The 12,684-nt window shown below is 42.1% G+C and overlaps 1 protein-coding gene across 2 annotated transcripts in view; it reads right to left on the reverse strand.

The window, feature by feature from the left end:
* The window catches only part of MYO16 (myosin XVI), a 580,200-nt gene that overhangs the window by 460,755 nt on the left and 106,761 nt on the right, over nt 1-12,684 (reverse strand). The window contains exon 1 of one of the 2 annotated variants that reach the window (XM_087864977.1): nt 5,314-5,775. The exons of the other annotated variant lie outside the window; for it this stretch is intronic. Within the exon in view, the coding sequence (XP_087721103.1) occupies nt 5,314-5,341 (28 nt within the window). The 5' untranslated portion in view covers nt 5,342-5,775. Of the gene's footprint in view, nt 1-5,313; nt 5,776-12,684 lie in introns of those variants that run through there. 2 annotated transcript variants of the gene reach the window in all.

The raw sequence follows: 12,684 nt of genomic DNA on the forward strand, positions 1-12,684 counted from the left end.
GGGAAACAAACTGAGGGTTTCAGAGGGGAGGGGGGTGAGGAGGATGGGCTGGCCCGGTGATGGGTATTAAGGAGGGCACATATTGCATGGAGCACTGGGTGTTATACGCAAACAATGAATCATGGAACATTACATCAAAAACTAATGATGTACTGTAATGGGACTAACTGAACATAATAAAAAATTAAAAAAACAAAAAACAAAAGCCACTAGACCTTGTTTCCCTAAATTATTAGAAACTCAGAAGCCAACAAATACCCAAAACAAAAACAAAAGAGAAAAAAATAGGAGAGCTATCTTCAGCACATGTTCAGGGAAATACTGCTATTTCTTAATATAAAAGATTACATAAGAAAAAGAAGAAACCGTCCAATATAAAAATGAGAACAGGTATGAAGAGATGGGGCCAACAAGAAATGAGAGAATCTCCTTAATTTTTAGTAGAATAAAATTAGACCTTTGTGAGAAACTGTATTTCAACCAACGCATTGACAACATCTGGAGAAAGACAGCATCCCAGGCGGGCAAAGAGGCGGGGATGAGCATTCTCCGCCGACGGTGGGGACCTGAAGTGCTACAGCTGAGCGGAAAGAAATCTGGCAGTTTCTACCACACTTAAAATTACACATGCCATTTGATTCAACAACACTGCCTTCGTGAATCAATGCTTTAGTAACAGAAGCCAAAATGCTAAAATATAATGTTCTAATGCCTATCAAAAAGGGAAGTTTATTAATGAATAAGTGGTTTAATAAACACCATGGGATATTACTTAGCAAGCAAAACAAGAATACTTAGAAGACATATGTTTACCGACCAGAAAAGATGCCCATGTTGTTGAGAGAGAAAAGGAGATGGAGTTAAAGGCACTAATCTGGGAAAACACAGGTGAGGTTTGAAGCCACAGGAACGGATGAGGTCAACCAGGGACTCTGCAAGTGTCAGGGCCAACCTCTAACGAGGAAAGCCAGCAAGGAGGCAAAGGAAGAGCCAGCAGTGAAATAGGAGAAAAATCGCAAGAGCTGTAATAGAAGAGGTAGAAGTCAAGTGAGAGATTAACGAACATGAGTAAGGACTAGTGTCCATTGGATTTTGCCACATAGAGGTGGTTTAACTAAGTCGGATTCATGCAGTGGTCAGGGGAATCATTTGTAGGGCATAAAGGGGGACGAGGGTCAGAGATCATGTGTACAGGCAATTTTTCCAAGAGTGACCATGAAAACAACGAAATAGGCGTGTGGCCAGAGAGGAACATAAGGTCAAGGGGGACTGTTTGATTATCTGAAGATGGGCATGCCGGAGCAGGTATGAATGCTGGCGGACAGGGTTCAGTGGAGACGAGACTGAAGTTGCCAGAGAGCAGGGGTAACTGAAGGAGGGAGGCGAGAGGGGATACGGTCCAGAGCGCGCTGGCTTGGGACACGAGGAGGAACAATTCACAACCACAGAACAGAGCGGGCAAAGGGAAACCCACACACCAGCGCCTCTGCAGATTTAACGGTAGGAAGATGCACCATTTACATCTGATGCCTTCCATCCTGTCAGGGCGGGAAATGTAAAGGATTCTCTTGGTGTGGACAGGCCTCCTGGGGAAACACCGCAGGGGCAGGGAGAGTGTCGCTGTCTGAAACTGAAATGAAATGAGTCTGCTTGTGCTCCAGCCTCGCCTTCGGTGATCACCCAGCCGCTCTGGCGTAAGGACAGACAGGATGGACAGTCGGGTTCTAGCTGGGTTCGGCATCTCCCGCTTGAGCGCAAGGCGGAGATCAGGGCAAGGGGGTGGGATGGCTTCTTCGGTGAAGGACCACAGGCCTGACCTGGGCAGCGGTGGGCCAGGAGGGGGGTAGGGGGGAGGAGGCAATCCTGGGACCAGCGTGCTGGCGTTTCAGTGAGCTCGCAGCATCACGGGGCTCTAACGCGTGAACAGCATGCACCATCAGTGAAAGATCAGGGAAGGCATGTTGGTGGAAGTAGCATTTATGAAAACCCGTGATGAGAGGGAAAATAAGGTGACCTTGGTACTGGGAAATTTTTCAGTATGCAAAATAGCAGCTTTGACGATATAATTCATTGTTGGTCACTGTGAATGAACTAACAGGTCTGGAGTCTATTCATTTTAAATAACTTTAACTTGCCTCCTACTGCAAACAGTGCCTTCTGACCCCCTCTACTTAGAGAGGTAAACTGGGAGAGAGAGAGGCCAGGCAGAGGTCCGATTCCTGGGGCACCAAAGAGCATTTAACAGGACAGACGTCATGCTTCTGCCCATCGTTAGCAGTAAGCTGGAAGTACAGCTCCATGGCTTCACATGGCCCTAAAATGCTGTGAGCCCATTCCTCCCTCCCGTTGCTCTTACGTCAGCTGGCCTCACTCACCGTCACCCAACCAGCCATGACTTGGACAGAATCGTACCCGTCCGAAGACATCTCTTGGCCATCTCTTGGCCACAGAGGTCCAGGAAACATCAGCACTTTTTGCTGTGACATCCCTCAGCTTTCCTGCTATGTCTTGCTTCCAGGATACATTTTTAGACTCTAGCTTTTAACTCTTCTATATAAGATATATGGAACATGCAGAATTAGGCCAGAGCCCATGGAGTCAGGAAGGAATGTGGGTGGAGATGTGGGTCTCAGCCATCTCTTCCTCCATATTATTTCTCTTATGTGGTCTTCAAGTTTGCTTTTCTGACTGTCCAAGGAAAACATGCCCACTATGGACAATTTTGAAAATACAGGCTCATTTATAAAAGTAACAGATAATCCCATAATTATAATTATATAATTATATTCTGAAGTTAGTCATAATTAATATATGGATACTTATAGTTTATATTTATAAATGAATAATTAATTATAATGATAACAGAATTCTACACGCTACATGGAAACACAAAAACTGATTATTCCACAAGCCAGACTCAGCCACTGTTAGAATTTGATTTTAGACCTTTCAGTATACACATGCTTTAACATTAAATAATGAGTACTTCCCTAGGTAATATTTAAAGTTCCTTGTAAGCATTCTTCATTGGTCTCCCCAAGTCCGGCTCTAAGGCTCTCCTCCTAGGATGCCATGGGATTCTGTTGCCGCCGGGTTTCAGAAGCTCTTGCTCATGCTGGGGAATCCGAACACTTCCTGCACTGTTGCCCGGCTGGGAAGTGGACGCGGTGCGGGGATGAACCAGGGCCAGAATGAGAGGACGGGCACATGGAGACTCAAGCGAGGAAGAAACAATGTGAAGAATACGGGCCAACTGGCCTTGCCAATAGATCGCCCCAATATGAGGGCCAAGGGAACACAATATGGAAACAGCTCATGCATCGAGAACAACAGCTAAGCTGTGGATTATGGTCCTTACCAACACACCCTCTGATTCTGTACATGCCCCCACTTTTCCTTCTGTATTCTCCTCATCCTTCAGGATCCAGCTCGACTATGAGACGTCGGTTCACTGGTGGCACACAGTGAAACACAATTTCTGAACTCCTTTAGCACATCATACCATTCCGCCATGGAAAATAGCTTTTGATATTTCCATGCTTCTTTGCCATTTCATAGACACTACCAAACACAGAACGTAGAACATAGTCGGATCTTTTGTAAGTAGTAGGTAATTACTTGGATAAACTCATCAGGAACATTTTTCCCAGGTATTTGAAACATTTCACCATTCATTAATTTTACATTTCATCCAGACTGCAAGAATTAACTCGAATGCATCCACTAGAGCAGACATCTCACTTCTTTTAATTTCCCGAAATTCTAAACTCAAATCATTCAGCTGGAACAAAGGAATATAAGGCAGCAAAGGGCAGCCTCCTGTTCTGTTTGGTGACCAACTGCTCCCTGAACCTCCCCGAGTCACGTCACTCTGTTCCTCTGTGCTTCCACCCAGGCTCTGTGGCTGCCATCCAGCAGGTGTGTTCACCCTGCCTAATGAGCACCCAGGTGCCTTGCAGAAATGGTGCAGAGGGCTTCAGGAACCTCTGCAGAGGCACGGGAAGGAGAAATAATGACATTCTGCTGTGCAGTCAAACAGGAGGGGCAACACGAAAGCCTGCCAAGAGTGCTCTCCTCTCCTACAGACATTTCACCAAGATAATAATCCCAAAATTTCAGGGATTAAAACAAAACAAAAAACCTATCCTCATAATTCCTAAATGTGCTGTACACTCCCAATTTTTGTTAAAGAGTTAATTTTCCAACTTACAAACTGATCGATGAATGCCTTTCGGAATTAAAATTTTCCAGGAAGCCCAGTGCATGCCTCTTCTGGGTATGGTGAAGACTAAGGCATTCTCAGAGATTTTCATTCATCATAGATTTTTCACTCCTAGATATATCTCCCCCACAAAAGACAAAAGAAAGATAAGGATTTCTCCTTCTCAATTATCATGATTTTTTCACTCTCCTTTAGTGAAAAACTCAAGATCCATTCAAATGTGTTCCCTTAACAATGTTACTTTAAATGGAACATCGTAATGTCCTTTGCCAACAAAACGCTCATCCTAAGGGGAAAGCATTTTCTACTAATGTCATCTGCCACTTTGAGACAATGACATACATGTACAGAAGTTTTCAGAAGTGCCACATGTATAGCTAGCAAGCCATTTTTGCTATAAATATGTCTCCTTCTTCATGATTACCATCCGGAGAAGGTTCAGAGGCAGCTTTTATCTAGCTCGGAAAATTGTTAAAAAAATCAGGCATTGAAGAAAGCCTTGATGGACTCATCAGAAAGCCAGGGACAAACTATTTTTCACACACCTGCATCAGTGTAGAGCATCTGGTACAGATGCCACTCGAGTCCCTGAACACTTCAAGGTGAATGATGCAAGGACAAAAGTTTACAGTCAAGGATAATCGGAAAGATCAAGCTTACAAGTTGAGCACTGGATGCAGATAGCAGCAGTCTAACTTGAGTAAAACAGTAACTAAATGGTCTCAGCCACACATTCATGAGCTAAGTTTTTATGCAAACACTGCATTAATGCATGCCCATATCCAGAAATATCCTTCTCACATTCCTTTTTACCAATTGCTATTTTTTTTAATTACTGCATGTACGTATTTTTTTTTTCTTATAAAGGTCAAGTTTTAAAGATTTCTACCCTATCAGCATTTGGATCACATTGGAATAATTTCAGCACCTGAAATTAAAAGGAAACATACTTAAGCATGTAAAACATCTTTCGATACCATCCTATGTCACTCATTTGGACGTGGTATACCAGAAGACCCGCCTGAACTATGGCATCTGCATATCCTATTTCAAGAAGACAGCCATATGAGCAAAATATCCAGCTTACTTACAGCACTTGATAAAATGATAGTGAGACATCTTTCCATCTCAGACAGCAATCTTGCTACGGGTTCCAGCATTCTCTTCTGCTACAACTGTAGTCCCCAGGAAATGCATTATTTAGAGCCCTGACTCAGGTAACAGTTTACCTCAGGATGCATTATGGAACCAAGGCTCTGTTCCACGATCGTGCAAAAAGCTTCGAACTCATTCTCATTCAGCAGCTGGAGTTCAGCTAAGCCTCTCGGTGGATCTGCAGCCACCACGGCTGCACGTGCTATTGTAGCGCGGCTGATTGACAGGGCTCCTGGTGCCGCGGTCCCGGGAATAGTCCGCTCTAATTGGTGCTCACAGCAGCCACATTCTGCCTGCACAGAGGTGTGCTGCACTGCGGCTCTCCCGGTCCTGCCTGTTAATGGCTTTTCAATAGCTTTCAAATGGCAGCAAACTAGCTGATGAGTGGGCTGGAGGGAAGAAACTGAACGAGGGATCCTAAATCTTATTTGCGCACGCTGTCCACGAGCCAAATGTGACCAGATCCTGAGCCGGTGGCGGAGCTGACTATTTTTAGTTGCCACCAGTTGCTGTGTGTGAACAGGAGACGGAGAGCAGGACCTCAAAATACCACCTCACAGAATGAGAGGTCGTTTGATCTGCCTCTAGTAACGAAGAAATTACATGACATTTCACAATCTCTTTGGTTTTCTCTGCAGAATGCGAAACTTAAATTATCCACAAAAAGCTTCTGGTTTGCATAGCTTTACAAATTTAGGAGTCTGCTACCGCTGCAGACTGCAATGGATTTCACGGTACAACCGGATGAAATAAGTCTGACTGACTTGGAATCAGAAAGAAAGAAATCTATGGTCTTGGAGTGTCATTGCAATAGAAATAAATACCGTGCTCTTCATGCATTAGTCACGTGAGCCAAAGCAAAGGGTCGTGTTTAAGTCACTTACAAAGCAAATTAATTGTTTTTGCAAACTGATGCTTTTTTATGATGATCTCTGCAAGTGAGATGACACAGTCTAGAACCTGTGTTTTAGATTTGAGGGCATCAGAAAGACAAATATGAACAATATATTAAATATGTGCGTCCTTCTGTGGTAGAAGCCTACGTCTGAGATTCTCTCACCAAGCAAAACTTGGAGAGAAGCACCTTCATTAAGCACAAAGATTATAAAATTCAGACCTATGCAACAAAGGGTCATGACTTAAGTTTTCAATGAGAAATCATTCTAATAATCATTTTAGTAGTACGATGTAGAAGAACAGGCTCGAGGTTCGGTCAGGATGGCCTGAGTTCAAATACAGATTCTGCCACTTACCGGAGTATCAACTTGAAAAACTTATTTTGTCTTCTAGAGCCTCAGTTCCCCCACCTACACATGGGAAGTACAATTCCTACCCTTTGTCTGAAGGTTAGGAAAACGCCTATCCAAATTCCAGCTTCTACTGTTGGTCTGCACTGAAAGGCTGTCATCAGCTTAACAAGGAAACAAGTTAGCTATATGCTAAATGACTGCAATGCACCCTTGAACTTGTCTTCCCAAGAATCAGAATGAGAATTTTCAGCTGTTAACAGTAATATGTATTCTTCATTAATTCATTCATACCACAATTAATTATTGAGAGTCTGTGTTACGCAAGTCACCATTTAAAGGGCTTCTCAGGAATAAAAATTTGCCTTTATATACAAAGAATATACAGTCTACTATTTAAGATTTCCTATGTGTCAAATGTTTCCTAATAAGACCGTAAGAGACAACTATGTGTGTCAGTTACCCGACAGAGAGCAAGGCTCTCTCTTACCTCATGACAAGTCTCCGTACACACACACGGTAATTATGAGCTTATGTGAATGTTGACCAGGGTCTCTTTGGGGAAGGTGCCACCCATCGAGATATCCCTATGCCCTCCTCTTAACGCAAAGGTATGTTGTCTACATACCTTCCTTAAACAGGCAAATTTCTTAGTTTTCTGCAAATTGCATGCCTCCACATTATACTCAACAAACGTCATAAGACAACTGAGCTCTATGACACCACTTACTCTTTGAAGGGAAAAAATTAGTGTATGAGACTCAGATAAAGCATGGTGTGTGCTTGGCAAAGAAACTATGTTATTGAAAATATGACTGATTTGGGCCCCAAACAGTCTGTTATTAACTAACTCAAACCCCGCCCCCCATATAAGAACTCTGAACAAGGTCCCATGCGGGCAGTAACACCTCCCCCATACTTCAGGGGCTCATTACCAAACGCGTTTATTATTCTCTGGTTCATTTCTTTCACAGATATTTGGCAAGTCATAGTAACTGAGACACATGGGAAGGCTGGCATCATCCCTCCCCTCAAAGTGCTTGTCGTCTGGAGAAATAATGACAGTCACACAAGGCAGCGCATGGTAGCAAGTGAGAAATTACAAGATGGGAAATGTGGATCTCTGAAGCAACCTAAAGCAGCAATGTCCAATCCACTTTAAGGTGGAAGGAGGCTATCCTAAGAGATGTATTCTATCTTTATTAGAATACTTAAGGTCTGGTTTTATGCAGGAGCTGTATATACATAAAATTCCCCCAGATTAAAAAGTTATCTCATCTTTTTTTCTCTGGAAACCACATACGTGTGCTCAAAACACTAGTAGAACTATGTTTGACCACAAAGAAATACAGTTTTATGTTTTTCTTCATTATCAAACAAAAAATTTATGCAGGTATTAACAAAGAGGGAAAATAACTTTGGCCCTAATAACTTCACTCCCTTTATAAAGCAGAAAAATAATGGTAATTTACAAGTGGTTAAAATTTCTTGATCTCCACCCACCCCTAAGAAATTCAACTCAGTGTTAGGAGACCAGATTGATCATTTCAGGATACTGTGAATCTGATATGGTAAATATAACATCAGAGTTGGCAGTGGGAGTAGTTAAGAAAGACTTAAATTGGATTAGCTATATTCTTAGTAACCTATCTGTTTTACAGACTATGATCATTAAGACAATACGTAATCATGCAAGGGCGCCTGGGTGACACAGTCAGTTGGGTGTCCGACTCTTGGTTTTTGGCTCAGGTCATGATCTCAGAGTCGTGAGATCAAGCCCCACATCGGGCTCTGTGCTCAGTGTGGAATTGGCTTGGGATTCTCTTTCCCTCTCCCTCTGCCCCTTCTGCTCTTTCTCTCTCTCTCTCTCTCTCTCTCTCTCTCTCTCTCTCCCTCCCTCCCTCCCTCAAATAAATAAATCTTTTAAAAATGAAATCATGCAGGGGCGCCTGGGTGGCACAGTGGTTCAGCGTCTGCCTTCGGCTCAGGGTGTGATCCCGGCATTGTGGGATCGAGCCCCACATCAGGCTCCTCCGCTATGAGCCTGCCTCTTCCTCTCCCACTCCCCCTGCTTGTGTTCCCTCTCTCGCTGGCTGTCTCTATCTCTGTCAAATAAATAAAATCTTTAAAAAAATAAAATAAAATAAAATAAAATAAAATAAAATAAAATAAAATAAAATAAAATAAAAATGAAATCATGCATTAAAAGAAGTTGTTTTTCACTACAACAGAATTTACACACTTCTAAAGCACAAGTATTCTATTATTTTGTTATCTTTCAAAATTATTACAATGACCAACTGCTGTCTTTGAATGTCACACATAACATTTCAAATGCAATCTGGAACAATAAAGAAATTCCTTTCTCTCTTTTATACACCAAACAGCTGCTCACTATTCACACTATTTCTGATAAAAATACATGATTTCTTTCTTTCAAATGTTAGTATCATTATACACCAGATTTTTTCAAATGATTTCCTGGCCAAAATAAAAAATACTAAACTGGAATGATTCTAGTGACAGATGAGCATTTTGAAAATCATGTACATGCTTATTATTAAATATCTTTTAAAAGGGGATGTGTGTGATATATAGCTTCAAAATAGGTTTTTCAGTGAAAGCTCACAGGTGAAATACTACTCCCCTAAGACTACTTTTTGAATGCATCTATTAAGCCCGTCTTTTCATAGATAATTTCTAAATCTAATACTTCTGCATTTTTTCATACTTTATTAAATGATGGAATCAAAATTCAAGTTTACAAACACTGCTAGTTCTGGTAGGGTTCGTATACACAGTAGATTACTGTAAAAATTCCAAGTGAGGCTATAAATCACATGCACAATTTGCTTGTAATTCAAATTCTAACTCTACGATGCAGGCCTCTTTGCCTCTGCTCTGGGAATGGGCTGGGCTTATAAATACTAGACTTTGGTGAAACAAATCACACACAGGTTTTGACCTACACTTAATCCTCCAAAATAGCTGGGGATTAAATTTATAGTATAATCTGTCACAATTACCAAATGCTTCTGGGCAGATGGACCCCCTATCTTGTCTCCTGGGAATAACACTTTGATTTAGCCAGCTGGGGCCCTCTAAGACTTACGGGGCCCTTTTCTGAAGACCACAAAGAAGAAAAGATGTGAGTTGTCAAGAAGAAAGAGGCATCACTAAACTCAGTACTTTCTGGAGTCATCCCACATGTCCCTGTGGACCAGGATCAAGCCAGCCTTGCCTGACCAATCAGACCCCTGTCTCTCTAACCAGCTCCCTTTCCATAGTCTGCCATCTGTTGGGACCGATCTTGATTTCAGCCAGTCAGCTACATCGCTGGCTACCAGATTCAAGCCTCCCCACCTTCAAACATTCACACAGATCTCCTTCCAGAACCAGCGACCATTTAACTTAGATGTAGGCAATCGTGGGGCAAACGGAGGAAGGAATTCACGATACAGATCTGCACGGCTGGAAAGAAAGGAGAGATTAACACGGACCACCCTTTCTGTGGCAGTGGAGCAGTGAGGATGCTAACCCAGCTGGGCACTGTTTAGTGCCTAAATGTGAACATGTAACGTAACGGCTAGAAAAAGCTCATCAGCATCAGCACTAACATTTTCATAAAATAGCAAAGTTAAAAAAAAAAAAAAGCAATTTCAAAATTGCTCCATGAATTGATTAAAGATGCTCTTTATGTAATGCAATATAGACTAATATAACATATGCATATCCGTGCATTGATATGGATATATATATATCCATTTATATATATGCACGCGCACACACACACACACATACACACAGGCTATATGTGATGCTCCAGTTGTTCCATAAAGGCATCTGGTTACACACATTCCCTTTGTGATTTTTTTCTCCCTAATCAAAATGAAATGCTTTGAATTCTAATGCGCAGCAATTAAAGTAGTTATCAAGGAAAGGAAATTCGTAAACTTTTGCAAATGTATTCACCTGAATGTTAACACCACTTCAAAATCTCTCCAGCATACAGGTTACACCTAGCCAGGACGACCTGCCCACTTTGCGATATTGCTCTGACTCACCAAAATTTGACAATGAACACAGGTTCGCATATTGTAACTGTAAATGAGACACGGACAGTGCTAATGTCTGTACGACTGCACCGAGGTTTGTGTACATGTGTGTGAACGCACAGGTATGTGTCAGCAAAGGAGTATGTAAGTATTCTCCACCTTGTTCTTCAATCCATTTGTGGGGGTACGCAGCTTTCTGTAAGTTGGGGGGCAAACACATGGACTTTTTTCTTCTTTAAAGATTATTTATTTATTTATTTATTTGAGAGAGAAAGAGCGCATGACCAGGAGGGAGAGCAGAGGGAGAGGGAGGAGCTGATTCCCTGCTGAGCAGAGAACCGGACCCAGGGCTCAATGCCAGCACCCCAAGATCATGACCTGTGCCAAAGGCAGACACTTAACTGACTGAGCCACCCACGTGCCCCATACAAATGGGCTTTCAGTGGTGAGGAAGGTAGCCGGAGAGGTTAGTGGTGGCGGGACTAACAAGGCTCAACTAGATGGGCGGATCCGTACACAACTGTCACTAAGCAAACAGTACCGGCGACGTATTTTAATGATATAAAAGATCATCTCAATTTTCCTGAAAGAGAAGAAAGAAATTTGGAGGGGATTAAATGTGGAACCTCTTCTTCCTAGTTCCCCAGTTGAAATGCATTCCTTTAAAAAAAGTCTCAGACCGCCTGGGTGGCTCCGTTGGTTAAGGGCCCAGTGCTTGGTTTCAGCTTAGGTCATGATCTCAGGGTCGTGAGATGAAACCCACACTGGGTCCCACGTTCATCGGGGAGTCTGTTTGGGATTCTCTGTCTCCCTCTGTCCCTTCCCCCACTCACGTGTGCATGACCGTTTCCTCTCTCTCTCTCTCACAAATAAATAAAAGCTTTAAAAAACAAAAGGTTCTACATTTGAATCTTCTCCATACCCACAGCAAAGATACTCAATTTCTCTGCATCCACTGAAATTCACTTTGAGCCCATTTAACCTATAAACTCTTCTCGTTATATCTTGGCCTAAATTAGTCCTAGCCTTAACTGACCTTCTATTCACTTTTCTACCTACCAGTCAATCCAGTACCTGGTAACACAATGCTCTATATTTTTCCTTAATTACATCACCCGGGAAGTTCCCTCATACTTAGAAAGTTAGTTATTTGAGCTATAGACCTACTACTTTTGCTCATTTCCTACAAAGTCCAAAACATCAGGGAACATTTGAGGGTCACCAAATGAAGAACCCAAGAATTAGAATTGCTATAAAGCATCTTCTGGGTCATGACACATGATGTCTGCAGTAGTATTTTATTAAATTCAGGATTACTGAGCACTTGGGAAAACATAATTTACTAGACTTGAGAGACAGGAGCAGAGCAGAAAGATGGAGAAGACACACCGTACTTGCCGTGAGCATGGAGACACAAGTAGACTTAGTTTATCTGTCTTTTCAATGTTCCCTATGAAATTAAAATGGATCATAGGAAGATAAGGGGGCAAGTTTGAACACTGATGACTTCTTTTCTCTAAATGAATTCCCGAAAAAATAAAAATAAATAAAAATAAATGAACTGCATGGTTGCAGACCCCACTCTGGAGTACAAAAGACAGAGCGGTCTCTATATTTAAGGGACAAAATTTAACAGCATATTAAAGTGATTTGGAAAAAAATGTACAGAAAATATCCAGATTCACACATGGTATCAAATTATTTCTCAAACTGAAAGGCTAAAGCTTTTTGGAAAAGTTTCAATAGCATTCATTGTTGGGGCAACTCTCCCTAACGATCTTCACACGCCTAGAGTCTGGGCTGTCAAGGCCAAGAGCATGGGCAACCTTGGTTTATGGATTAGCAGGCCTACGGATACGAACATGCCTTGGAAGCTACGGGTAGTGTATGGCTCTGGGGAAACCACGGACGTCCTCTCCCCAGACTCACCTGCTTATAATATATTATTATAATATTATACATCATTATATTGCAGGGGGATGTAGCTGGAGACTTTCTTCTCTGG

Source organism: Ursus americanus, chromosome 10 (genome assembly GCF_024610735.1).
Source record: "Ursus americanus isolate L20-20 chromosome 10, mUrsAme1.1.p, whole genome shotgun sequence".
Classification (NCBI taxonomy): domain Eukaryota; kingdom Metazoa; phylum Chordata; class Mammalia; order Carnivora; family Ursidae; genus Ursus; species Ursus americanus.